This window comes from Nycticebus coucang, chromosome 12 (assembly GCF_027406575.1).
Source record: "Nycticebus coucang isolate mNycCou1 chromosome 12, mNycCou1.pri, whole genome shotgun sequence".
NCBI lineage: Eukaryota > Metazoa > Chordata > Mammalia > Primates > Lorisidae > Nycticebus > Nycticebus coucang.
The window spans coordinates 29,209,478-29,237,141 of NC_069791.1; the positions used below are offsets into that span (position 1 = coordinate 29,209,478).

Sequence of the window (27,664 nt, forward strand, 5' to 3'; positions counted from 1 at the left end):
GTCAGCCTAGCTCACAGAAACCTCAGACTCCTGGGCTCAAGTGAGGAAAGTGATCTTTCCTCAATATCCCAAGTACTGGGACTGCAGGAACCTGTGACCATGCCCAGCTAGTTTTTTTTTTTCTGTGTGTGTGTGTGTGGTTTTTGGCCGGGGCTAGGTTTGAACCCACCACCTCCGGCATATGGGACCGGTGCCCTACTCCTTGAGCCACAGGCGCCGCCCATGCCCAGCTAGTTTTTCTATTTTTAGTAGGGATGGGGTTTTGCTCTTGCTCAGGTTGGTCTGAAACTCCTGAGCTCAAACAATCCACTGGCCTCAGCCTCCCAGAGTTGTAGCATTACAGGTGTGAACCACCATGCCTGGCTTCTGAAATTGTTGTTTTATGTAATAAATGCTCACCTAGCAGGTACTACATGGTATCTGTACTTTATAGATGTTAACTAATTTAATTCTCTATAATCCACTGAGTAGAAAGAGCAAACTGATTTTCCTCTGCTTTCACACCACAACGATCAACACAGATGACTTCTGTGAGCAAATGTACCAGAATTTGTTCCCATGAGCAAGCAAGCAAGCAAGCAATTCTGCACTGAACACCCCGTGGATAACCTCTAATTCAATGCAACTGTGACACTGTCTACCCTAGAGATAGCACTGTGTCCCACAGGTTGAGGGCTCAGTTCCAACACACAGAGCCTTACTTCTTTTATTTTTTTTAATTTTTGAGACAATGTCTCACTATGTTGCCCTGGGTAGATTGCTGTGGCATCATAGCTCACAGCAACCTCAAACTCTTGGGTTTAAGCAATTCTCTTGCCTCAGCCTCCCAAGTAGCTGGGACTACAGGCACCTGCCATGCCTGGATATTTTTGTTGTTGTTGTCGTTGTAGTTGTAGTTGCCATTGTTGTTTGGTAGGCCCAGGCCAGGTTTGAACCTGCCAGCCCCAGTGTATGTGGCCGGCTCCCTAACCACTGAGCTACGGGCACTAAGCCGATCGAACCCTACTTCCGATGCTAACTGCAAGCCCCAGGTTGTTTTGCCCTGCTTCTGAGTGACTTCTCAGGTTCATTTAGTTTCCCAGCATGGCTCACAGAACTCAGGGAAACATTTACTTATGCTTACCTGCTTATCATAAAGCCCCCCTCAACCCCTTAAATGGGCATGTTTGATTGAATTGTTGGCCATTGATGATGAACTTAACTTTTAGCCCTTCTCCCCTTCTTTTTTTTTTTTTTTTTGTAGAGACAGAGTCTCACTTTATGGCCCTCGGGTAGAGTGCCGTGGCCTCACACAGCTCACAGCAACCTCCAACTCCTGGGCTTAAGCGATTCTCTTGCCTCGGCCTCCCGAGTAGCTGGGACTACAGGCGCCCGTCACAACGCCCGGCTATTTTTTGGTTGCAGTTTGGCCAGGGCCGGGTTTGAACCCGTCACCCTTGGTATATGGGGCCGGCGCCTTACCGACTGAGTCACAGGCGCCGCCCCTTCTCCCCTTCTTGTGGAGGGTGGAAGTGAAAGTTCCAATCCTCTAATCCTGCCTTGGTCTTTCTGCTGACTAGTCCATATTCTGAAGCTGCCCATACAAAAAGACATTTACCTTGGGCGGCGCCTGTGGCTCAGTCGGTAGGGCGCCGGCCCCATATACCAAGGGTGGTGGGTTCAAACCCGGCCCCAGCTGAACTGCAACCAAAAAATAGCTGGGCGTTGTGGCGGGCGCCTGTAGTCCCAGCTACTCGGGAGGCTGAGGCAAGAGAATCGCTTAAGCCCAGGAGTTGGAGGTTGCTGTGAGCTGTGTGAGGCCACGGCACTCTACCGAGGGCCATAAAGTGAGACTCTGTCTCCAAAAAAAAAAAAAAAAGACATTTACCACTTTGGAGATTCCAAGGATTTTAGGAGTTGTATGTCAGGGGTGGGATAGAAACCTAATAGATACATATTTCACAATATCACACCCATAATGTAGGTGCTAAGAGGTCTAACAATTAGGTTCTCAAATTCATCCTAGAAAAAGTGCTACCTACTTCATTGCTGAATATCACTACCGTCAGTTTCAAAGTACTCCCCTTGGGAAGCTATGCACCAAAGCCCGTGCCTAGTCCACCCTTCAAAGCAATTTTGGAACTCTTTCTGGAATGGCATCAAAGCTGCTATACTATTTCCCTTGAGGTTCTGAATGTCATCAAAATGTCTCACTTTCTTTTTTTTTTTGAGACAGAGCCTCAAGCTGTCACCCTGGGTAGAGTGCTGTGGCTTCACAGCTCACAGCAACCTCCAACTCCTGGGCTCAAGTGATTCTCCTGCTTCTGCCTCCCAAATAGTTGGGACTACAGGTGCCTGCCGCAATGCCCAGCTATTTTTTGGTTGCAGCCATCATTGTTGTTTGGCGGGCCCGGGCTGGATTCGAACCCGCCAGCTGGGATATATGTGGCTGGTGCCTTAGCTGCTTGAGCCACAGGTGCCGAGCCAAAATGTCTCACTTTCAATATTTCCTTTTTTTTTTTTTGTAGAGACAGAGTCTCACTTTATGGCCCTCGGTAGAGTGCCGTGGCCTTACACAGCTCACAGCAACCTCCAACTCCTGGGCTTAAGCGATTCTCTTGCCTCAGCCTCCTGAGTAGCTGGGACTACAGGCGCCCGCCACAACGCCTGGCTATTTTTTGGTTGCAGTTTGGCCGGGGCCAGGTCTGAACCCGCCACCCTGGGTATATGGGGCTGGCGCCTTATCGACTGAGCCATAGGCGCCGCCCTCAATATTTCCTTTACCTTCAGGCAAAGAAAAAAGTTACTGGGGGCCAGACAAAGTGAGTAGGGAGAGTGTTCCAATACAGTTATTTGTTTACTGGCTAAAAACTCCCTCACCAGACAGTGCCCTGTAAACTGTACACTGTCGTGATGTAAGAGCTACAACATGCCAAGATTTTCCTGTTTGTCTATTGTTTACTTGGTCCACTATGCTTCTTACAGTCAGCAAATGATTTTGATGCACAATTGGACCATTTTTTGCAATGTTTTCATAGTTCTGCTCATTACTGGCTGCCCTGACCTCTCTTCACCAGTGACACTGTCTCTCCCCTCTGAAAAATGTTTAATCCATTTGTGCACTGCCATTTTCTTCATGGCATTATCCCCTAAACTTGGACTAACACGTCCCTGATTTCACTTCCACTCTTGCCAAGTTTAACAAGAAACGTCATGTTTGTTTGTTGCTCTAATTCAATCTCTGATGTTCTCACAATGGCACAGAACAACATGCAACAGCAATAACAATAATGAAATGCCACTCAGCAAGACCTTGCCACATGTTAACATACACATAGCTGTGATACAGTGATATACCAAGGTTATGGACACTTACTGAGTTGTTTGTACAGTGCCGCCAATGTAAGCACACGGTGGAAAGTTCACAAACTTAATTGTCAGACCATGTATGATCACGTTTCTTCTTTTACAGATGAGGGGACTGAAGCATGAAGAGGTTAAGAAACCAAGATCACCAGTTAGTAAGCAGGCCAGCCAGGACTCAGATCCAGGTAGGTAAGCTTCAGAGTCCTCTACTACACAGTACTGCCCGGTTAAAAGCACAGAATAAGAATACCTCGGGCGGCGCTTGTGGCTCAAGGAGTAGGGCGCCGGTCCCATATGCTGGAGGTGGCAGGTTCAAACCCAGCCCCGGCCAAAAACCACAGAAAAAAAAAAAAAAAAAAAGAATAGCTCCAAAGAGCTGTTTTTTATATATATATATATATATATATTATTTTTATTTTTATTTATTTTTATTTTTTTGCACCCTGGGTAGAGTGCCATGGCATCACAGCTCATAACAACCTCCAACTCCTGGGCTTAAGTGATTCTCTTGCCTCAGCCTCCCAAGTAGCTCGGACTACAGCAGGCCAGGGCTGGGTTTGAACCTGCTACCCTCGGTGCATGTGGCCATCACCGTAACCACTATACAACAGGTGCCGAGCCTATGCCTAAGTCTTGAAAAGACTGGTAGCTTCTATCTTACTCTCGGTAGCCCTGAGCAACCATGTAAGAAGTCCACTACCTTGCTGCACAGACCACAGGCAGAGGCCATGTGGAGACGGATGCAGAGACCCAGCTAAACTCTGCGCCCCCTCAGTCTGCCACCTGATCTCATAAGTGACCATTGATAAGAGCAATAGAAAGATCACCCAAGCTGGTCACAGTGGCTCACACCTGTAATCCCAGCACTTTGGGAGGTCAATGAGGGACGATCACTTGAAGCTAGTGGTTTGAGACCAATCTGGGCAACACAACAAGACTCCATCTGTACAAAAAATAAAAAAAATTAGCTGGGTGCAGTGGCAGCTAGCAAGGTTGAGGCAAGAAGATCATTTGAGCCCAGGAGATTGAGGGTATGGTGAGCTAGGGTCATTCCATTGTACTCCAGCCTGGGTGACAGAGTGAGACCCTGTCTCTAAAAAGAAAGAAAGAAATAAAAAGAGAGAGAAAAGAAAAGAGATAAAGAAAATTCACTCAGTTAAAGTAAACAGTTGTTTAAATCACTACGTTTTGGGATAATTTGTTACGTACCAATAGACGACTGGAACACACGGTTTGTCTTTTACTGCAAGATTCATTCCAAAATATTTATTGAATCCTACTGTGTGCCAATTCTAGGAACTGAACATAGTGCTGAAAATTAACAACTACAAACAGGTAAACAATATAATACTCTGAATAAAATATAGCCAAATAAAGAGTTATTGGGTGATGGTGTAGTGGTGCACACCTGTAGCCTCAGCTACTTGGGAGGTTGACTCAGAAAGATTGCTTGAGCCCAGGGGTTAGAGGCCACAGCCCTCTATGATTACACTTGTGAACAGCCACTGTACTCTAGCCTAAGTAATATAGTAAGATCCTGTCTCTTTAAAAAAAAAAAAAGAGTGATTGGTGGGAGTGGTGGTGGTTACTTTAGACAGGAAGGTCAAGGTAAAACCCCTGTAAGAAAGTTACTTTCCAGGAGAGACTGAATGATTAGAAGGAGTCAACTGTGCAGACATGAGAGGGGAGCACAAGTAAAAAGACCCCGCGGTGAGAGGAGGTTGGCAGGTGGCCAGAAATTGGACCACTGGAAGTGAGGGACAGAGTGGAGAGGGGGCAGTGGAACAGGTAGGCAGGGCTAGATCATGTTTGGGCCATGGTGGAGTTGGGTTTTAGTCTTTGCGTCTTGGGAGGTCATTGTAGGGTTTTACATGGGGGAGTTGACATTCTCTAAAGTGAGTTCTTTAAAGGATGACTCCAGGAGGTGGGTGGAATAAAAACTGCCCAACCACCAGGGTGAAATCAGGAAAACTAGTTACACTTGTGAACAGCCACGGTACTGAAACTAGAAATCAGGCAGTAGATGAAGGTGGCTCAGACTAGAGAAGCATTTCTCAAAGTGTAGCCTCACCAATTTGGAAGTTCTTCACAAAGTTAAATACGAGAAAAAGTTAAGCATAAGTTACCATATAATCTCAGCAATTCTTCACCTAGGTACAAGTATATACCCAAGAGAAGTGAAAACATGTCCACATAAAAACTTACGTACTCACGTTGTTAGCAACATTATTGATAATAGTCAAAATGGAGAAACAACCCAAATGTACATCAAGTGATGAATGAATAAATACAATGTGATATGTCCATATAATGGAATAGTATTCATCCATAAAAAGAAACAAAGTACTGATACATGGATAAACTTTGAAATACTATGTTAAGGGTGGCACCTGTGGCTCAGGGAGTAGGGCGCTGGCCCCATATGCCGAGGGTGGCGGGTTCAAACCCAGCTCCGGCCAAACTGCAACAAAAACAGAGCCAGGCATTGTGCCCGGTGCCTGTAGTCCCAGCTGCTCAGGAGGCTGAGGCAGGAGAATCGTGGAAGCCCAAAAGCTGGAGGTTGCTGTGAGTCCTGTGACATCACGGCCCTCTACTGAGGGCGGTAAAGTGAGACTCTGTCTCTAAAAAAAAGAAAGAAAGAAAGAAAGAAATACTATGTTAAGTGAAAAAAGCCAGACAGAAAAAAACCACACACTGTATGACTCAATTTATGTCAAGTGTCCAGAATTGGCAAATCCATAGAAATAGAAAGTAGATTAGTGGTTGCCAGGGACTAGTGGGAGGTAGAACGAGTAAGAAAACAGGGAAGAAAATGTTCTGCAATTAGATACTAATGACTGCTTCACAACTTTGTGAATAAAACCACTGACCTGTGTATCTTTAAAGGGCAAAATTTATGAGATGTGGATTATATCTCAATTAAAAATAGTTTTAAAAGTGTGGTCTGGAAGCCCTTGGAAATCTCTGAGACCTAATAGTGGGTCTGCAAGATCAAAACTATTTTCATAGTAACCCTAAGAAATTATTTACCTTTATCATGATCATTCTTACATGAGTATACAGTAGGGTTTTCTAGAGGCTACATGACATCTGATGCTGTACCAGATTATGAATACAGAAGTAGATATGAAAACCTAACTTTTTAAACAATTAAGCCGGGCGGTGCCAGTAGCTCAGTGGGTAGGGTGCAGGCCACATACACCAAGGCTGGCAGGTTTGAGCCTGGCCTGGGTCTGCTAAACAACAATGACAACTGCAACCAAAAAATAGCTGGGCGTTGTGGCAGGTGCCTATAGTCCCAGCTACTTGGGAGGCTGAGGCAAGAGAATCGCTTAAGCCCAAGAGTTTGAGGTTGCTACCGAGTGCCACGGCACTCTACCGAGGGCAACGTAGTGGGACTCTGTCTCAAAAACAAAACAAAACACTACAAAAAACAATTAAGCTGGACGTTAAAGAGACTGGCAAGAAAGCAAACCATGCCACTCTTCAAATTTTTAGAAATATGGCTACATTAAAAACATATACTTTGGCTTGGCGCCTGTGGCTCAAGCAGCTAAGGCGCCAGCCACATATACCTGAGCTGGCGGGTTCGAATCCAGCCCAGGCCTGCCAAACAACAATGATGGCTGCAACCAAAAAATAGCCGGGCATTGTGGCAGAAGCCTGTAGTCCCAGCTACTTGGCAGGAGGAGCCCAGGAGTTGGAGGTTGCTGTGAGCTGTGATGCCATGGCACTCTACCCAGGGTGACAGCTTGAGGCTCTGTCTCAAAAATAAAAATAAAAACATATACTTTATGGCTTGGTGCCTATAGCACAGTTGTTACAGTGCCAGCCACGTGCACTAAGGCTGGCGGGTTTGAGCCTGGCCTGGGGCCAGCTAAACAACAATGACAACTGCAACAAGAAAATGGTTGGGCATGTGGCTGGCGCCTGTGGTCCCAGTTACTTGGGAGGCTGAGGCAAGAGAAGTGCTTAAAGGGTGGCGCCTGTGGCTCAAAGGGGTAGGGCACTGGCCCCATGTGCCAGAGGTGGCGGGTTCAAACCCAGCCCCAGCCAAAAAAAAGAAAAAAAAAAACGAGAATCGCTTAAGCCCAGGAGTTTGTGAGCTGTGACTCCACGGCACTCTACTGTCCCCCCTCCCCCCCCCAAAAAATATATAATATATATTTTACATTAACATGTTATAGTCTTAAATTTTTTTATCGATTATTTTTTTTGAACAAAGTGTCTTTTATTTGTGACATACAAATACAACCAATGCAAAGAGATCACTTTTTCCCTTTGATTCCAGTGATAACTTGCTGAAGAAAAAAATACATCAAGAAGTTTATCTTTGAAGTTCCCTCTAAAAACATCAGAAAGGGTTAAAAAGAACCATACGCATGTCCTATACACATTTGATGACAACAAAAATAACCTCAAATAGGGTGGAAACAACTAAAATTTTTAAACTCTTACAAAATATTTTAACATGCCCCAAACAAAAACAAACAAAAAAGCTAGTACAAAAAAGTCTGCTACATTTCTCAAAACCAAGACCTAGGGAAGTGAAGAAAGACTGATGTTTTAGAAATTAATGGGCTCAACACCAACAGCAGAGTGATCTGCTGGTCTCTGCGCCTATCCTGCCTCAGCCCAGACCTCTTGAGGAGCCTTGGGGATGTGGCTGGCATGAGCAGGGCACCCAGCACCTGTCTACCGATAGGCTTGGTGCCAAGTGTCTAATCCCTGGAAAGAGACAACATACACTGAATTTACCTTACGTGGGATCTACATTGGGGGTTCCTTAAGGTCCCCATTGAGTGGGAGGTATCAGAAATCCATGATCTAAGACAATAAATATATATCATTCTGTGTCCTTTGAGAGACAGAGACAAGAGGAAAACCTCTTCCTAAACATGCTTCCGTTGTTTCACGGTTCTTACTAATACCCTCCAGCAAGATCAACTCTCTCCTGGGGAGTCAGCAGGGTGGGGCAGAGGCAGGCTATGCCAGTGTAAAGCCATGAGGCCCTCTCTGAGGAGCACCAACCCCACTGCTGGTGGGGTCAAGAGCAGCGTGCAGAGTGCTCGCCAGAGGGCCAGGCCAGGCAAAGGAGGCCCAGCAAGCACAGGCCCCTGCACAAGCAGGTATCTGGGTGAGAAGCAAGGATCATCCCCGGGAGATCTGCCAAGACAGATTGCCTGAGTCGGGCAGAGGGCAGGCTGTGAGTAGACGCTGAGGTCAGAAGGACTGACAGACTTCCATGAAAGCAACTCACAAAGGCTAGAACCTTTACAATATCCCTAAAGCAGAGCTTAGGGATGTCCAGGGGGAGGTGTTAAGTACTTTTTTCTTGTTAAAGGATCTGGTTTTTCTTTCCTGGAACAGGAATAGGGCCTAGAGATCAGGATGAGTGTTAAGTTCTGAGCCTGCATCCCATCCCGGCAGAGAAGGCCTTCTCCTCACCCTGCTCCAGCCTGCTGCCACAGGGTGACAGAGAGAAAAGAAGCTGTTTTGGCCACTGAGAGGCATTCCTGCTACAGGCTGAGCTGTGGCTTGCCTGGGCCAGGGCAGTGGCACCAGTGCCTCACTGAGGCAGCGAGGGGCAAGGCTAGGGAGTGCAGGCAGAGGGGCCTGCTGCTGGCTGGGGACTCTCTGAAGAGGGAGGGCGGCAGTGGGGAGGGATGCCCCACCTTCAGAGAACTATCAGCACCAAGAGATGAGAGGAAACGGCATTAACTACATCAGGGAACGAGGGGTCCTTCTGGAGGAAGACAGGGACTCCCTGATGTTATTCCCCCCTTGAGACTAAGAAGAGGTATCTAGGGTAGAGATGAGAGGCCAGGGAAAAAGAACAGTGAGGGGAGACAGAGAGGAACAAGCGGAACCTCTGGCTTTCTTCCACGAATGAAAAGCTCAAGTCACTGCCATGAGATCAAGAGGTTAAGCTTAGAATGCAGCAAAGTCCAAGAGCCCAGGGAAGTCTTCATGCCCACACAGGCCCTGCACAACACCTTGTGTCTGATTCTCTCAGCTTCTCTCTTGCTGACAGCAATGAAGAGAGAGAAAGCCTTCCTCCCAGAGTTGGCTCATCCTGAGACAATCCTACTCTGCAGATCCATTAAGACAACGAAAAAGAGCTTTCTTTCCTTCCTTGTATCTTGGCACAAAAGATCTTCCCTCAGTCTGCACCAGAGCGTTCCATCCACAAAAGCACAAGTCTCTCTGAAGCCTCTATGTCCAGATCTTACACCAGGTCCATTAATCTTTGGGGATGAGCAGACCCCAAACCCAGGACTCTAGGATTTCCATAAAGACAGGTATAAATATTCCATTTGTCCAAGTGTGCATGTGGGAGGGGCTATCAAGAATCCAGCTGCAGAGAAGTGCAGGAAACTTCTGCTTGAGGGCGCAAGAGCCAAGCAAAGAGGCAGCCATTGGGTGAAGATGGACTTTGTGGGTGAGCCTCCACCAACTCTTCCCTCTCCACTCCCTCCTGGCACTCTGGTCTTCTAGGAGAGAGGAGGTTTTATCCATTATTTTATTTTCAGATGCACAATCTTGCTATATTGACTAGGCTGATCTCAAACTCATGGGCTCAAGCAATCCTCCTGTCCAAAGTGCTGCGATTATAAGTGTAAACTACCACTTCCAGTCTACAGTTATTACTTTTTTTTTTTTTTTTGAGACAGAGCCTCAAGCTGTTGCCCTGGGTAGAGTGCCGTGGATCATAGCTCACAGCAACCTCAAACTCCTGGGCTCAAGTGAGTTTCCTGTCTCCGCCTCCCAAGTAGCTGGGACTATAGGCGCCCGCCACAACGCCCAGCTATTTTTTTGGTTGCAGCTGTCATTGTTGTTTGGCGGCCCGGGCTGGATTCAAACCCGCCAGCTCAGGTGCATGTGGCTTGGCGCCTTAGCCGCTTGAGCCACAGGCGCCGAGCCTACAGTTATTACTTTTAATGATTAAATAATTTTAATTTGTTTCAGTTCTATATCCTTTTCTAGTTCATAAGCATGATGACTGTGTTTTTACAAGCTTCCTCAAACCCTGTTACACTGTCAGCATATTACCTGTCTGATGTGAAAAAAAATATTGTCTCAGCTCTAATTTCTAATACTTATGATGAGTGTTAATGTAACCCATATAAACAAAGTTCTTTGGAGTTCAAGAAGTTTCTGAGAGAGTAAAGGGATCCTGAGACCCAAACATTTGAGGATCACTGAACTTGGGTGATAGCAATGGAGTTGGTACAAAGCGTTGGATTTAACATCTATTTTCTTTTTTTGTAGAGACAGAGTCTCACTTTATGGCCCTCGGTAGAGTGCCATGGCATCACACAGCTCACAGCAACTTCCAACTCCTAGGCTTAAGCAATTCTTTTGCCTCAGCCTCCCGAGTAGCTGGGACTACAGGTGCCCGCCACAACGCCCGGCTATTTTTTGGTTGTAGTTCAGCTGAGGCCGGGTTTGAACCCGCCACCCTCGGTATATGGGGCCGGCACCTTACCGACTGAGCCACAGGTGCCGCCCTTAACATCTATTTTGAATGTAGATCCCATTTCTGGGGGGGGGGTTAGATGTTAAATATTGCATTTATTCTTGAAAAAAAAAAAAAAACAGAGGGCAGCGCCTGTGGCTCAAAAGGGGTAGGGCGCTGGTCCCATATGCTGGAGGTGGCAGGTTCAAACCCTGCCCCGGCCAAAAACAAAACAAACAAACAAACAAAAACAGAATTAAGAATGATTTCTGTTCATCTTTAAATAAAAGCTGAAAAAAAGAAATGACTTCTGGTTTGGAATCTAATCAAATGTGAATGGCAGGACCATGAGCTGAAATGGGGAAAACTGTGAGGAATAGCTTTGGTAGCTTAATCAGAGAAAAGCAAGAGTTCTGTATGGGGCTGGTCATGGCTCATGCCTGTAATTCTAGCATTCTGGGAGGCTGAGGCAGGTGGATCGCCTGAGCTGAGGAGCTTGAGACCAGCCTGAGCAAGAGTGAGACCTGATCTCTAAAAATAGCCAGGTGGGCAGCGCCTGTGGCTCAAGGAGTAGGGCGCTGGTCCCATATGCCGGAGGTGGTGGGTTCAAACCTAGCCCCGGCCAAAAACAAACAAACAAAAAAAAACAAAATAAAAATAGCCAGGTGTTGTGGTGGGCGTGTGTAGTCCCAGCTACTTGGGAGGCTGAGGCAAGAGGATAACTTGAGCCCAAGAGTTGGAGATTGCTGTGAGCTATCATGCCAGGGCACTCTAGCCAGGGGACAGAGTGAGACTCCATCTCCAAAAAAAAAAAGTAAAAAGTAAATAAATGTACTCAAAAATTCATATTCCTGTCTGGGCACTGTGGCTAATACCTGTAATCCTAGCATGCTGGGAGGACTGCACTTGAGCTGAGGAGTTTGAGACCAGCCTAAGCAAAGTGAGACCCATCTTCTAAAAATACATTTAGCTTAGCTCATAGCAACCTCCAACTCCTGGGTTCAAGTATTCCTTCTGCTGAGATTACAGGTTCCCAACAGAATGCCTGGTTAATTTTTTTTTTTAGAGATGGGGTCTCTGCTCTTGCTAAGACTGGTCTCCGGGCGGCGCCTGTGGCTCAGTGAGTAGGGCGCCGGCCCCATATGCCGAGGGTGGCGGGTTCAAACCCAGCCCCGGCCAAACTGCAACAAAAAAATAGCCGGGCGTTGTGGCGGGCGCCTGTAGTCTCAGCTGCTCGGGAGGCTGAGGCAAGAGAATCACGTAAGCCCAAGAGTTAGAGGTTGCTGTGAGCCGTGTGACGCCACGGCACTCTACCAGAGGGCGGTACAGTGAGACTCTGTCTCTACAAAAAAAAAAAAAAGACTGGTCTCCAACTCCTGAGCTCGAACTCCAGACAATCCACCCACCTTGGCCTCCTAGAGTGCTGGGATTACAGGTGTGAGCCACCACACCCAGCCGTTGAATAAAAATTCTTAATCTCCTAGATATACATTCTGTAGTCTTTTATGGTGAAATGATCTGGTATGATATCCAACAGTTGATTTTAAATAATCTAGTGAGGAGGAGGTGGGAGCAGTAGGGCTATAAATGAAATAGATGGGCCATATGTTGAGAGATGTTGAATCTGGGTAATAGATACTCGGGGACTAATTTTTCTAGCCTTTCTGTTTTGTATAAGTTTGGAAATTTTCATAACAAAAGTTTAAGAGTTCAATATTTATCCAACGTTTGGAGCCTCTGGCTGCTGTTCAAAAACAGACACACAGGATATAAGACTATAGATTGTTTTTATCTATTTCACTTGCTTTACGGTTGTTTTTCTTTTCTTTTTCTTGCACAGAGGCCATACTAATCTTCTCTGGATCATTCTAATTTTAGTATACGTGCCGCCAATGTGAGTACTGGAGTTGTTTTTTTTTGAAAGGATTTTGTGAAATTGTACATTTCAAGATGAATATAAAAAGTAGTGTGTATTTAACCATCACCTCCTTTGTTGTAGCTTCTGGGTGCCTCCTAAACACTTCCAATCACAGCAGTGAGAGTAAATAATTCCCTCTAATTTGGCCTCAACACTCAACTGCTGTCGCATTAATTGCTACCTTTGTGTAGCTACTGCCTGCCTGTAGCTAGTGTTAACATTTTAAAATATAGTACATTACAAGACAGATAATGTTTTACTGTCTAAATGCTGATATTAACTTAGTAAGCTCTCCGTTTTTCATTAACTTTTTGTTAAAAAATTTTTATTTCTGTTATTATTGTAGTTCTTTTTTTTTTGTGGTTTTTGGCCGGGGCTGGGTTTGAACCCACTACTCCTTGAGCCACAGGCGCCACCCTACTGTACTTCTTTATTATAATCCAGCCATATGTTGTCCTAGAGGGGATCTCAAGAATTCACTTTTTACCCAACGATGTTGAAAGGTAGCTCCACAATATTTAAAAATTACTAACTGTAAGCTTGGCGCCTGTAGCACAGTGGTTACAGCGCCAGCTGCATATACCAAAGCTGGTGGGTTTGAACCCAGACTGTGACAGCTAAACAACAATGACAACTACAACAACAAAAAAAGCTAGGCGTTGTGGCGGGTGCCTGTAGTCCCAGCTACTTGCGAGGCTGAGGCAAGAGAATTGCTTAAGCCCAAGAGTTTGAGATTGCTGTGAGCTGTGATGCCACAGCACTCTATGGAGGGCGACATAAGTACAACTCTGTCTCAAAAAAAAATTTTTTTTTTCTATCTATAGGCCAGGTGCGGTGACTCAGGCCTGTAATCCTAGCACTGTGTGAGGCCCAGGCAGGTAGATTGGCTGAGCTCACAGGTTCGAGACCAGCCTGAGCCAGAGTGAAACCGGGTCTCTGAAAAATAGCTGGGTGTTGTGGCAGGTGCCTGTAGTTCCAGCTATTCAGGAGCCTGAGGCAAGAGAATTGCTTGAACCCAAGAGTTTGAGGTTGCTGTGAGCTATGACAGCACAGCACTCTACTGAGGGTGACAAAGTAAGACTGTCTCAAAAAAAAAAAATTTCTGGTGGCACCCCAGCCTGGGTGTATGTGGGCAGTGCCCTATTCATTGAGCTTTAGGTACTGCCATTTTTTTTTTTTTTTTTGAGACAGGGTCTCACTCTGTTCCCTGGCTGCTAGCGTATGGTGGTGGGGTCATAGCTCACTGCAACCTCAAACTCATGGGTTTAAGAATTTAAGAAATTGGCTCAGTCTCCCAAGAGGCTAGGACTATGTTGTCTTACAATGTTGTCCTCACTAGTCTAGAACTCCTCACTTCAAGAGATCCTCCTGTTTCAGCCTCCCAATGTGCTAGTAGTATAGGTGTGAGCCATAATGCCTGGCCTGGTTTCAGTGTCTAGATAACTCTAATGGATTTGTAGAAAGGGAATTTATGAAGAGGTTTTAGCAGGTATTCTAGGCTTGAAGTTTATGTTCTTAATAATTAAAAATTTCAAAATGTATGTCTGAGAGTTACCTGTATTTTTCTCTATTCATTTTTAAAGGTTGAAATAAACTATTCTTTTTGTGAATTTGTAGTGGTCTAATTTATATGACATACACAATAAGAATTTAATCACATAGCCGGGCGTTGTGGCGGGCGCCTGTAGTCCCAGCTACTCGGGAGGCTGAGGCAAGAGAATCGCTTAAGCCCAGGAGTTGGAGGTTGCTGTGAGCCGTGTGATGCCACAGCACTCCACTGAGGGCGATAAAGTGAGACCCAGTCTCCACAAAAAAAAAAAAAAGAATTTAATCACAAAGAAATATACATTTAATGTTATTTATGAAAGCTAAGGAGATAAAAAAGGATGTGTCTTGGCTTGGCTCCTGTATCACAGTGGTTACGGTGCCAGCCACATACACTGCAGCTGGTGGGTTCGAACCCGGTCTGGGCCAGCTAAACAACTGCAACAACAACAACAACAAAAAATAGCTGGGTGTTGTAGCGGGCACCTGTAGTCCCAGCTACTTGGGAGGCTAAGGCAAGAGAATCGCTTAAGCCCAAGAGTATGAGGTTGCTGTGAACTGTGACGCCACGGCACTCTATCAAGGGTGACATAGTGAGACTCTGTCTCAGAAGAAAAAAAAAAAGAAAAAGGATGTGTGAAATGTGTTTTGGGGGGACAGGGTCTCACTCTGTTGGCTGGAGTACAGTGGCATCATCATAGCTCATTGTAATCTTAGACTTCTGGTTATAACCCATCCTCTGCCTCAGCCTTCTGAGTATCTGGGACTACAGGTGCCCACCACAACACCCAGTTAATTTTTTTTTTTTTTTGTTAGAAATGAGGATCTCCCTATGATGCAGGGAGGTCTCCCAGGTTGGTCTTGAATTCCTAGGTGCAAGCTATCCTCCTGCTTTAGCTTCCCAAAGTGCTGGGATTATAGGCATGAGCCACTGCACCAAATATTTTTAACTTTTTCAGTAATCTCAAACTGGTATTTACTGATGCAAGAAAAAACATTTGAATTTATAATTTGAATACAGGTGACTCTTGAACTTGTAAGGGTTAGGGGAACCAACCCCCTGTGAAGTCAAAACTTTGCATATAACTTTTGACTCTCCCTAGACTTAACTATTAATAGCCTACTGTTGACCACAAGCCTTACGGACAACATTAACAGTCAATTATCATATATGATATATGTTATATGTATTAGATATACAGTCTTCTTACACTAAGTAAGCTAAAGGAAAGAACATATTATAAAGAAAATCATAAGGCTATAATCCTAGCATTCTGAGAGGCCAAGGTGGGTGGATTGCTTTGGCTGAGGAGTTTAAGACCAGCCTGAGTAAGAGTGAGACCCTCTCTACTAAAAATAGAAAAATTAGCTGGGAGTTGTGGCAGGTGCCTGTAGTCCCAGCTACTTGGGAAGGTGAGGCAAGAGGATTGTTTGAACTCAAGAGTTTGAGGTTGCTGTGAGCTGTGATGCCAGAGTGACAGAATGAGACTCTTGCAAAAAAAAAAAAAAGAAAAGAAAGAAAGGAAATCAGAAGGAAGAGAAAGGGCGGTGCCTGTGGCTCAATCGGTAAGGCGCCGGCCCCATATACTGAGGGTGGTGGGTTCAAACCCGGCCCTGGCCAAACTGCAACCAAAAAAATAGCCAGGTGTTGTGGCGGGCGCCCATAGTCCCAGCAACTCAGGAGGCTGAGGCAAGAGAATCGCCTAAGCCCAGGAGTTGGAGGTTGCTGTGAGCTGTGTGAGGCCACGGCACTCTACCGAGGGCCATAAAGTGAGACTCTGTCTCTACAAAAAAAAGAAGGAAGAGAAATATAATTACTCCTCCTTGAGTGGAAGTAGGTCATCATAAAGGTCTCATCCTCATCATCTTTGAGTTGAGTAGGCTGAGGAGGAAATGGAAAGGTTGGTCTTGTTGACTCCCGGGTGACAGAGGCAAAGAAAATTAGAACACATGGGCGGCGCCTGTGGCAGGGCGCTGGCCCCATATACTGAGGTGGCGGGTTGAAAACCCAGCCCCGGCCAAACTGCAACAAAAAAATAGCCGGGCGTTGTGGCGGGCGGCTGTAGTCCCAGCTACTCAGGAGGCTGAGGCAGGAGAATCGCCTAACTTCAGGAGTTGGAGGTTGCTGTGAGCTGTGTGAGGCCATGGCACTCTACTGAGGGCCATAAAGTGAAACTCTGTCTCTACAAAAAAAAAAAAAAAAAGAAAATTAGAACACATGTATGATAAGACTATCACAGTTCAAACTCAGGTTATTCAAGGGCCACCTGTATAATCTACCTTTGTGAATAAAATTTCACTTTTTTTTTTGAGACAGGAATCTCAATCTGTTGCCCAGGCTGGACTTGAACTCTGGGGTTAAACTGATCCTTCTGACTCAACCTCCCAAGTTTCTGGGACTACAGGTACATGCAAAAATTTCACTTTTGATGGGCGGCGCCTGTGGCTCAGTCGGTAAGGCGCCGGCCCCATATACTGAGGGTGGCGGGTTCAAACCCGGCCCCGGCCAAACTGCAACCAAAAAATAGCTGGGCGTTGTGGCGGGTGCCTGTAGTCCCAGCTACTTGGGAGGATGAGGCAAGAGAATCGCTGAAGCCCAGGAGTTGGAGGTTGCTGTGAGCTGTGTGATGCCACGGCTACCGAGGGCCATAAAGTGAGACTCTGTCTGTACAAAAAAAAAAAAAATTTCACTTTTGAAAAATATGGTGGTCTTGGGCAGCGCCTGTGGCTAATTAGGCCGCTGGCCCCATATACAGAGGGTGGCTGGTTCAAACCTGCCCCAGCCAAACTGCAACAAAAAATAGCCTGGTGTTGTGGTGGGCGCCTGTGGCCCCAGCTACTTGGGAGGCTGAGGCAAGAGAATCACCTAAGCCCAAGAGCTGGAGGTTGCTGTGAGCTGTGATACCACAGCACTCTACCGAGGGCGACAAAGTGAGACTCTGTCGCTAAAAAAGAAAGAAAAGAAAAATATGGTGGTCTCAATGTAAATTAGGATTAAAGGTAATGCATATGTTCACTAGTTTTAGTCATTCCACTGTGTATGCTACTTCAAAACATCTTGTTGCACATGATAAATACACACAATTTTATCTGCCAATTAAAAAAAATTTAAATTTCAGATTATACTTGTGCATAGGGTCATTTATATACAAATCGATTTCTTTGAAGAGCTAGATTTGACAAGCCTAGCACGTCAACAACTTTGTGAAGTAATAAAGAATTTCCTTATACTTTAAGGACAGAGAAGCTAAGTACAGGGAGATAAAGTTAATTTATACATCTCAAACCTTGATGAAAGGAGAGTATAAATTTAAAATGGTTGATTCACGTTCTTGGTGCTTCACTACTAGGTAATGCTCTCTCCTACTCTTAATCACACGCATAACCAAAATTAAGCCTCTTACGTTGCCTTGGATTCTGTTACTTTAAATAGGAACCCACCAGATTATAATTTTTACTTGTTTGAAGATGGTTGGAGTCTGGTATTAATTTTTTTTTGCTCCCAAAAAATCACAATGGGCAAGCGGAAAGTCAGAAACAATTATTCCGCCAGTATAATTAAATTGGCTTTTCTCCCAGCATCTTTCTTGCCACTTTTAATTATTGTTTTGAGTCTGAAGTTAAAGGAAATAGTCATAGGAGAAGAATTCTTAAGAGAGAGAGAGAAAGGAAAGTGAGTCCATAGTTTTCCTAAAACAGAAGTGGTACTTTCCAAAATGTTTTCCAAAGACTATTATGTAAGCTCAAATTGCTCCCTAGAAGTGATGCTTGTGGAGGGGAGTATAAGTGTGGAGGATAATGGTTGCTTAGAATGGAACTAAGGCAGATAAACATCTTGAAATTTCTCTCTAAGATTTCAAGCCTGATTCAATGATGAGATTATGTCTAAACTGCTAAACTTAAAATAATTGCCTCATAAATAGTCATATCGATTATCACTGAAAAGCACAGAAGATCTTTGTTCTATTTTTAGAATTGGTGCATGCTCTTGGTTGAGGAAGCTGAGGGATGCATTTACTCCATCAATTTTCTGAAAACATAAACTGTTGTGTGGAAGTGAAGAATGAGAAAACAGTTTCTGACTTCTAGAAGCTCTCAGCTGCACAAATTGGGAAGAAGATAATGCCATGGTCTGAATGTTTGTGTCTCCCAACAATTCATATGTTGAAGTCCTGACCCCCAAGGTATTAGAAGTGGGGCTGTTAGGAGGTGATCAGGTTATGGAGCTGGCCCCTTTATGAAAAGGATTAGTGTCCTTAGAAGAGGCCCCAGGGAGCTAGGTCTTTTCTTTTACCATATGAGTATGAGGAGGACACAGTGAGACAGTTCCATCTATGAATTAGAAAACTGGCCTTCACCAGACATCAAATCCTTTGGTGCCTAGATCTTGGACCTCTCAGCTTCCAGACAGCGAGAAAAAAATATTCTGTTGTTTATAAACCACCCAATTTATAACAATATGTCATAGCAGCCTGAACAGACTAAAAAAATTAATATACCTGGGCGGCACCTGTGGCTCAGTCAGTAGGGCGCCGGCCCCACATACCGAGGGTGGCGGGTTCAGGCCCAGCCCTGGTTGAACTGCAACCAAGAAATAGCTGGGCATTGTGGCGGGCACCTGTAGTCCCAGCTACTCGGAGGCTAGGCAGGAGAATCGCTTAAGCCCAGGAGTTGGAGGTTGCTGTGAGCTGTGTGAGGCCACGGCACTCTACGGAGGGCCATAAAGTGAGACTCTGTCTCTAAAAAAAAAAAATTAATATACCTGAAATAATCAATAATGTAATAGTAAACTGTGTGGGACCAATTACAAAGAATTCTGAATTCGGAGAGAGAATACATGGATGAGAGTTCTACAATTTAAAATTTAAAAGAGGGCTGGGCACATTGGCTCACGCCTGTAATCCTAGCACTCTGGGAGGCTGAGGTGTTTATTCTCTCTCAGGCTGGTCTTGAACTCCTGAGCTCAAATAATCCACCTGCCTCAGCCTACCAGAGAGCTAGAAATACAGGTATGAGCCACCTTGCCTTTTCAACCATAAAATTTTTAGATGATATGGAGAAAGATTACAAATTTATAACATGAAATCAAGTTCGTTACTGAAGATCCAAATTACATTTTTTCTAACCCATTCCCTTTTTACAAATTAAACTTTTTTTTTTCTGAGACAGTCTCACTTCGTTGCCCCTTTTAGAGTACATGGCATCACAGCTCACAGCAACCTCAAACTCTTGGGCTTCAGTGATTCTCTTGCCTCAGCCTCCCCAGTAGTTGTGACTACAAGTGCCCGACACAAGGCCTACCTATTTTTAGGGGGTCTCGCTCATGCTCAGGCTGGTCTCGAACCCGTGACCTGAGGCAATCCACCCACCTCAGCCTCCCAGAGTGCTAGTGATATAGGACAAGTGGCATCCCAGCCAGCTCGTGGAGCTGGGGGGAGCAGACCAGCTGCCTCTGCCTTGGCAATGTTGGTGCGGTGGGAGCAAGCAGAGGAACCAGAGGGCTGGAGGGTAGGCGGGAGGGCACCATTTCTTAGGCCTGGGAATGAAAGGGATTGTAGCCATTCATTTGCGAGCCAGACACAACCCAGACATGTCCCAGACACAACCAGACGTGTCCCAGACACCCTAAATGTAACTACCGAGGGCCCCATGTGACTATATATACTCCTAGACAAAGAGCCTAAAGACAGAGAGAGAGAGCTTGTCTCTCCCACCTTGGGTTTTCTCTCTCTGCCAGGAGCTCTGGCGCTTCTGTATTCTTTTCTGTAAATAAATCCTGTCTTACCACTGATCTGCGGTCTGCAGCTTGATTCTTCGAATCATACAGACCAAGAACCTACCGAAGAGTGACATTCTGGTATCACTAGGATTACAGGCATGAGCCACCATGCCTGGCCACAAATTAAACTTTTTTTTTTTAGAAACAGAGTCATAGTTTATTGCCCTCAGTAGAGGGCTATGGCATCATAGCTCACAGCAACCTCCAACTCCTGGGCTTAGGCGATTCTCTTGCCTCAGCCTCCCAGTAGCTGAGACTACAGGTGCCTGCCACAACGCCTGGCTATTTTTCAGTTGCAACGATCATTGTTGTTTGGCGGGCCTGGGCTGGATTGTAACTCTTGAGAGAACAGTTTGAAGGGAATGAGAGAAAGGAGAAAATAATTGCTTACGAATTCAGTATAGTATTATTGAAAAAAATGAATATGAGATAATAGGTCTAGAATAAATGATGAGTAGAAACTAATGTTGGACATTTTGTGCGAGCTTTAAGGGAAAAAGAAGATTTCATTGGGAAGATGAAGAAGGTGCAACTTAGTAGAAAACAAACAGATATGTTCACAAATGTTATGAAATGTATGCCTCAGTCACTTAGTAAAAAACAGATGAAACAAAAATGACGCTAATCCAGTATTAAAACTAGGTGATGGATATATAATTATATGTGTTCATTATTCTATGCTTTCTTTCTATTCATTTGCAAAATTTATGTTATAACAGTAAAAAAAAAATAATCAAATTCCAAAGAGCATCTTTGAAAAGAAGTTGTGAGCAGCATGTAAGAGAAAGATTAGTTAATTTAAGAGATTTCATAGACTTACAGGCATTAGAATGAAAAAGGTCTTTAAGATATTCTGCAGACCAGTCTTTTAGGATTTGCTACCATTTCTCCCACTAAAAATGTGTGTTTGGATATGTTACCACAATTCTGTGAACTTTATATATTTTTATTTGTAAAATAAGGGAGTCAGCTTAGATCTCAAATATTATTCAGCAAACTCTTTAATAGCTCATTAAGAGACAGGAAATCTCTAAACTTCCTCTCAGTTTTTCTGTGAAGCTAAAACTGCTCTCTTAAAAAAGTCTTTTTGTGTGTGTGTTTTTTTGTAGAGATAGTGTCTCACTGTACCGCCCTGGGGTAGGGTGCTGTGGCGTCACAGCTCACAGCAACCTCTAACTCTTGGGCTTACGCAATTCTCCTGCCTCAGCCTCCCAAGAAGCTGGGACTACAGGCACCCGCCACAACGCCCGGCTATTTTTTTTTTGTTGCAGTTTGGCCGGGGCAGGTTTGAACCACCACCCTCGGCATATGGGGCCAGCGCCCTACTCACTGAGCCACAGGCGCCGCCCTGTGTGTGTGTTTTTAAAGCTAGTTAAAACTCTTTCAGGTATTAGCAAGGTAGATATAGGATTTTGAGAGTCCATTTCCCCTATTCAAGGTCATTCATACTTTGAGCCAAACTTAAGTAGGGGGTTAGTGTAGGAAAACCATCAACTATGGATGTTCTACAGTATTGATTTTCCAAATAACCTTTTGTTATGGTAAGTTTTCTCAGAAAACTAAAACCCTGGCATTAGAAAATGTCAGTCAAGATTTTCTTTTGGGGCGGTGCCTGTGGCTCAAGGAGTAGGGCGCTGGTCCCATATGCTAGAGTGGCGGGTTCAAACCTAGCCCTGGCCAAAAACCACAAAAAAAAAAAAAAAAATTCTTTTGTTGGAATTGTCATAGTTTGGCATGGTTTGTGCTATTTAGAGGTTAAAATAAATGGATTATTGCTTCCACTGCAAGTTCCCAATTCAGACAGCAAATGCATAAGGAATAACAGCAGAATGGAAGGCCACACTGTTAAGTATCTGAGCAATGATCTGCTGTCTCTAAAGGATTTTCTCGTAATGCCTCAAATGGAGGGCGTGGGATGCTTGGGGTAGCTGAGCTGGCCAAGATACGCTGCAAGAAGCAAAGGAGTGGGGGATTGACTGAGTACGACTCACCTGGTGACACTTGTGGGTGTCTCTAATGAATAGAGGTCTAGAGATTGTTTTGGGCTCTGAATAATTACATTACCAAACAATTCCTTCTCCCTTTGCTGAATGGCAAAATGGTGGTGAAGAATGGTTGCTGGCAAGCCTTGTCTTATTAGCCTGGGAAAGTGATATTTATGATCTCTCTTCTCAACACAATTTAATATTTGGGGAGATTTATTTTAAATCACTTTTGTTAGGCTGGGCATGGTGGCTCACACCTATAGCATGATGGGAGGCTGAGACAGGTGGATTGCTTGAGCTCAGAAGTTGGAGACCAGTCTGAGCAAGAGGGAGACCCTGTCTCTAAAAATAGCTGGTGTTGTGGTGGGTGCCTGTGGGCCTAGCTATTCGGGAGGCTGAGGCAAGAGGATTGCTTGAACCCAAGCATTTGAGGTTGCTATACGCTATGAAGACACAGCACTCTACCCAGGGCAAAAGAGTGAGACTCTGTCTAAAAAAAAAGCTTTTCTTCACTTAGCTAATTTACTTCTATCTCATTATTTTGGAAAAGAACATGCATGCTGTTAATGATACGTAACTAATTCTTCTTTATTTTTTAGAGACAGAGTCTCACTTTGTCACCCTCTGTAGAGTGCTAGGACATCACAGCTCACAGCAACCTCCAGCTCTTGGACTTAGGCGATATTCTTGCCTCAGCCTCCTGAGTAGCTGGGACTACAGGCTCCCACCAGAACGCCCAGCTATTTTTTTTATTGCAGTTTGGCTGGGGCCGGGTTCAAACCCGCCACCCTTGGTATATGGGGCTGGCACCCCACTCACTTGAGCCACAGGCGCTGCCCCAGCTAATTCTTGAGTATCCTTTCAACTTTGTATCATTGAAGTTTAATGCAGAGTATTCGTACAAAGCATCATTTTGAAGTGACAATTAGGAAAGAATCCAGATATTTTCAAATTAGTGTTGAATCCTGTAATGTGTACTATTTGCTTGGAAGTTTTAGGAATGATCTTAGGAATTTTGTCTATTTAGATGAGATTAATATACAGTATTATAATGCATGCATTCTGTTTATTAGGGCTTCTATATTTTTCATCTTTAACGCAAGGGTTACAGGCTAATAAATCAGTTACTCTTCAGACAAAAAATAAACGTGTCCCTTGGCTGATGCAAATAGTCGATTAGTTTTCTATTGTGTTTTGTTTGATTAGCCAAGAATCTGACATTCTTCTAGAGGCTACCACCAAAGACAGGATAAACATTATATACATACCCAGCCACTCTCTTCTTTCCTTACTAGTGAAATTGTTTCAGGCACTTCAACACTATGTGAGGAAAAGCAATAATTGTGTAACAGTAATTGTGTTCATAAATATGGTACAGATATTAAAGTTTATGTATTTTCCCAGTGTTGTCAATAATCTGTTACCACCTAGATAACCATCCTTTCATCACTCAAATATTAATTGAGGGGCCAGGTGGGACTAGGGTTTTGCTAGATACCAATACTATGAAGAACCAGAGAGCACACAACTCCTGCTCTGTATTTACAACCCAGCTAAGAAAACACAGAAAAATCATTACAAATGTTTTCAAGGAGAAGTGCAGGGCCCCGTAGGAGCTAAAGGTCAATGACCCTGGCTATGGCTCACCCTGATTTCTGGATTCTTTTTACATTTCAAAATTGAAAAAAGAAGAGAAAGTGAGGATACACAGTACAAGCTACATTAAATGATGGCTGCATGCATACATGTCTTCCAGGAAGACCATTATTCAGTCAAATAATTGAGATCCTCTCAGTCCACCTCTTTGGAAGGTTTGCTTGCGTGTCCACCAGTGGTGTTCATGACCCCCCCACCAAACCCTGAAAGGGGAGGGCAGGAAGTGGTGCGGAAGGGATGGCCTTGTGGGAATGGAATGGATTTAGTTTTTTATCTGTCAAAGGAAAATAAATGGTTGGTGAGTTCTTTTTGAAGAGTTAAAGGTCAAGGTTGACCAGGATAAGAAAGCCATGCCTCATGAGTAGCAGAGTTCAGGTTCTAATTCCTGTTGCCTAATCAGCCTCCAATTGTATTTCAGACCCGATAACATCAAATGAGTACGGAGCTTTGGAACTGGAGCACCTCGGCTACTTTACGCTGTCCTGGAAAATGTCAGGATGAATTTCAGAAGGGGTGGGGTTGCTTATTGGAGATCTTTTAGAGGTCTGAAAGCCTTGTGGATATTGAGTTGTTTTGTGCCCCCCACACCGCGGTCACTGTTGATTTGTCACCAATTCCCTGGGAAGGGTGGCTTGTGAATAGGGGTGCGGGCTGAGGGAAGGATTCAAGGACTAGGATCTTAAAATGACTTGCGCTTGCACAAGTCACAGTTTAAAAGATGACGGTCCAGCAAGGGCAATCAATGATCTGCGAGCAACTGTTAACCTTCCCCAAAGCTGCATTTTTTGTTTCTAAATTACGACGGGCAACATCTCTTTTAGAAGACAGAATGCCACTCTTAGGCTAGCCCTCTAGTGGGTTGGCGGTGGTTAGGAGGGGCGTGTGAAGAGTCGCTCCTGACGCCGCAGCCGGGGCGGGAGGGCATCAGCGCCGCCCGCGCCGGGCTCTCCCTAAGAGGCCGCTGGGCGCGCGCGCACGGCCAGAGCGCGCGTCCCCGCCCCTCGCGGGCGCGCTCCCGCCCCCGCCCCCGCCCCACGCGCGGGTCCCTAGCGCCCCCGCCCGCCCCGCGCTCCCACAGCCCGAGCGGCGCTCAGCTGACCTGCGGGCGCCAGACGCCGCGGCTCCCGGCTCTCAGCGCAGCTGCGGCGGCGCGAGCCTCTCGCGGCGACACTCCCCCTGCGCGCCCCTCCCCCACCCGCGGCCGGGATCCAGACCAACTGGGCGCGAGCCCGCGGCCGCTTCCCCGGCGCCGAGCAAGCAGCCAGCTGCGGTGGCGAGCGACGGCTGCGCGGCCATGGGCACGCCAGTGTCGCCATAGGACCGGCGCGCAGACCACAGCCTTAACGGCGGCCGCTGCAGCCTCCTCAGAAGCCTTCCCGGGCGGCGGCGGCCACCGGAGCGGTGCGACCGGGATGAGCGGGAGCAGCGCGGCGCCCGGCCCGGGCTCCTCCCCGGCCGCCTGCCGCTTCGCGCACTACTTCGTGCTGTGCGGAATCGACGCGGACAGCGGGCTGGAGCCCGACGAACTGGCGGGTAAGGCCGGGCTGCGGCGGCGAGGGGGACGCGCGGAAGGCGGGGTGCGGGCCGGAGACAAAGTCAGCCCGCCGCGGTGCCTCTCGCCGCCGCTCTTCGGCCGAACGGGCGCTCGGGCGGCGATTTAATGACATTGTTATTTATTCCGCGTGCAGGGCGCGCTGCTGAGCCCGCGGGCGCGGCGCGGCCGGGGGCTCTCGTCTCGGATGCTCTGGGTTATTAATAACCCGCGCGGGGGCCGGAGAGCGGGCGGCCCTGGGGGCACAGCCTCCGCGCTGCACGCTGGCCCCTGAGCCCGCAGCTGCGCGCGGGGGCGGCCGGTGACTCACTGGGCGCGCTGACTCCCCGGCCTTGCGGCGGTCCTCTGTATTTTCCCCCTCAGCCCCGGCTGTGAAGTTTCGGCCTCACGCGTGATGCCGCGCTCAGGCCTCTTGGCGGGAGGGGGTGTCGGAGACCGCTGGGCTGCAGCGGTGGCGCCCACCGAGGTGGTAGTGGCCGTGCGGGGCAGGCGCGCCGCGGGAGGCTAGCTGGACTTGACTGTTCCCAGTCTGCGCCTCCTCCCGCCTCGGGTTCTGTGATGACGGTCGAGTCACCTTTTGGAATCCTGTCGATTTGGCAGTGTCACGGGAGCTGGCGGGGACCTTTGGATGCCCTGGACCGGGCACGACGCTTTGTTAACTGCTTACACTGTTCCTGAGTTTTAAGTAGTTGGAGATTTTTCCCTCATTTGGGTGCATCGTGTGTTAGAGCTTAGGTTTTTCCTGGAGGGGCACCGGTCTGCGGTCCCTCCTCTTGACTCAACTTGATGGCGCAGTGCAGGGCTGTGCTGGGGAGCCTTCTCTGGCAAAGGGGGCCGTTGAAGGGTGATGGGGGGCGGGAGCAGTGCTCAGTGTGGAGAGGATACAGGGGAGAAAAGACTGATTTCATTTTTCATGCCTATTTCTTTTTGCTTGCCTCCGTGGAATCTGAATCTTGATGTTATTAAAAGGGTGAGACAAGTGACATCTACCGCCTGAACTTTATCTGTGTCAGTGTTAAAACACTTAGGTCATAGCCTTTCAGCTTCCTTTGGGCATGGAATTCCTTACTGATTGCACCAACGTGGATTTTTTTTTTCCAGGGCAGGGGGAGGGGGACTGGGAAGAATGTATAATATTAAATAATAAACAGTAGTAAACAAAACTGTTCAGTCTTAAAATACAATACCTATCAACCCACATCTTAGCTCAGTGAGTGTCCTTTACTTTTTTTTTTTTTTTTTTGTAGAGACAGAGTCTCACTTTATGGCCCTCGGTAGAGTGCTGTGGCCTCACACAGCTCACAGCAACCTCCAACTCCTGGGCTTAAGCGATTCTCTTGCCTCAGCCTCCCAAGTAGCTGGGACTACAGGCGCCCACCACAACGCCCGGCTATTTTTTGGTTGCAGTTTGGCCAGGCCGGGTTTGAACCCGCCACCTTCAGGTATATGGTGCCGGCGCCTTACCGACTGAGCCACAGGCGCCACCCGAGTGTCCTTTTCTTAACTCAGCTTCACAGCAAGACATTTTCAATAAAAACTATGTCTAGTTTTAGTTTTAAAAAATTTGGGTAAGAGATAGTAGAATTTATTAAAAACCAGATTTTTCTTTCTTTCTTTTTTTTTTTTTGAGACAGATTCACTATGTCACCCTCAGTAGAGTGCTGTGGCATCCGTGGCATCACAGCTCACAGCAACGTCCGACTCTTGGGCTTAAGCGATTCTCTTGCTTCATCCTCCCAAGTAGCTGGGACTACAGGTGCCGGCCACAATGCCAGGCTATTTTTTAGCTGGCAGTTGTTTAGCTGGCCCTGGGCTGGGTTTGAACCCGCCACCTTTGGTATATGTGTTGTAACTATTGTGCTATTGGCTCTGAGCCAAAACCAGGTTTTTCTGTAGGTGTAATTATGTAATACTGTTTCTTCAACTAAGATTTCATATATGTGTTAAAAATGACTTTGTTAAGGGAAATGAAGTTAGGAAAAAAATGTCTACAGAGGGATTTGGAAAATCTCTTTAGAGACCGGTGAAGGGATTATCTTATTTTTCTAGAATCCTTTCTTCTGTAAACATCCTAAACATTTGTGGCACCAGGGGTCACTTGAAGGCCTGATGAAAGCAATTGGTGACAGATGAAAGGAAGAAGGCTGTATATTTTTCTTTCCCATTTGCTTCCTAAAGCCAGAACACTATATATGACACTATGTATGACCTGGGACAGTGCAAATAACATTAACAAAACTAGAAGTAAAAAGTTAGATTTTAATGCATTTTTTAGAAGTAAACTATGGTGGTGTTTTTTTGCAATATTTTGTATCAGTGTGGGTGATTGGTATTTCAGCTTCTTAAGATATTTGATACATTTAAGTAATAATTGTATTTTGCCTGGTAATATTTCATTGTCATTCATTCAACACATAGTTTTGAA

At 45.9% G+C, this 27,664-nt stretch overlaps 1 protein-coding gene and 2 pseudogenes across 3 annotated transcripts in view; 2 read left to right on the forward strand and 1 right to left on the reverse strand.

Annotated features, from left to right (window-relative positions):
• Positions 1-10,320: 10,320 nt before the first annotated feature.
• LOC128563056 (uncharacterized) lies at positions 10,321-10,408 on the forward strand (annotated as a pseudogene).
• A 2,204-nt stretch (positions 10,409-12,612) lies between these two features.
• LOC128562942 (uncharacterized) lies at positions 12,613-12,706 on the reverse strand (annotated as a pseudogene).
• Positions 12,707-24,911: 12,205 nt separating this feature from the next.
• The window catches only part of DENND5B (DENN domain containing 5B), a 212,163-nt gene continuing 209,410 nt past the window's right edge, over positions 24,912-27,664 (forward strand). For all 3 annotated transcript variants that reach the window (XM_053554201.1, XM_053554202.1, XM_053554203.1), the window contains exon 1: positions 24,912-25,220. In XM_053554201.1, the coding sequence (XP_053410176.1) occupies positions 25,100-25,220 (121 nt within the window). In that variant the 5' untranslated portion in view covers positions 24,912-25,099. The remainder of the gene's footprint in view (positions 25,221-27,664) is intronic.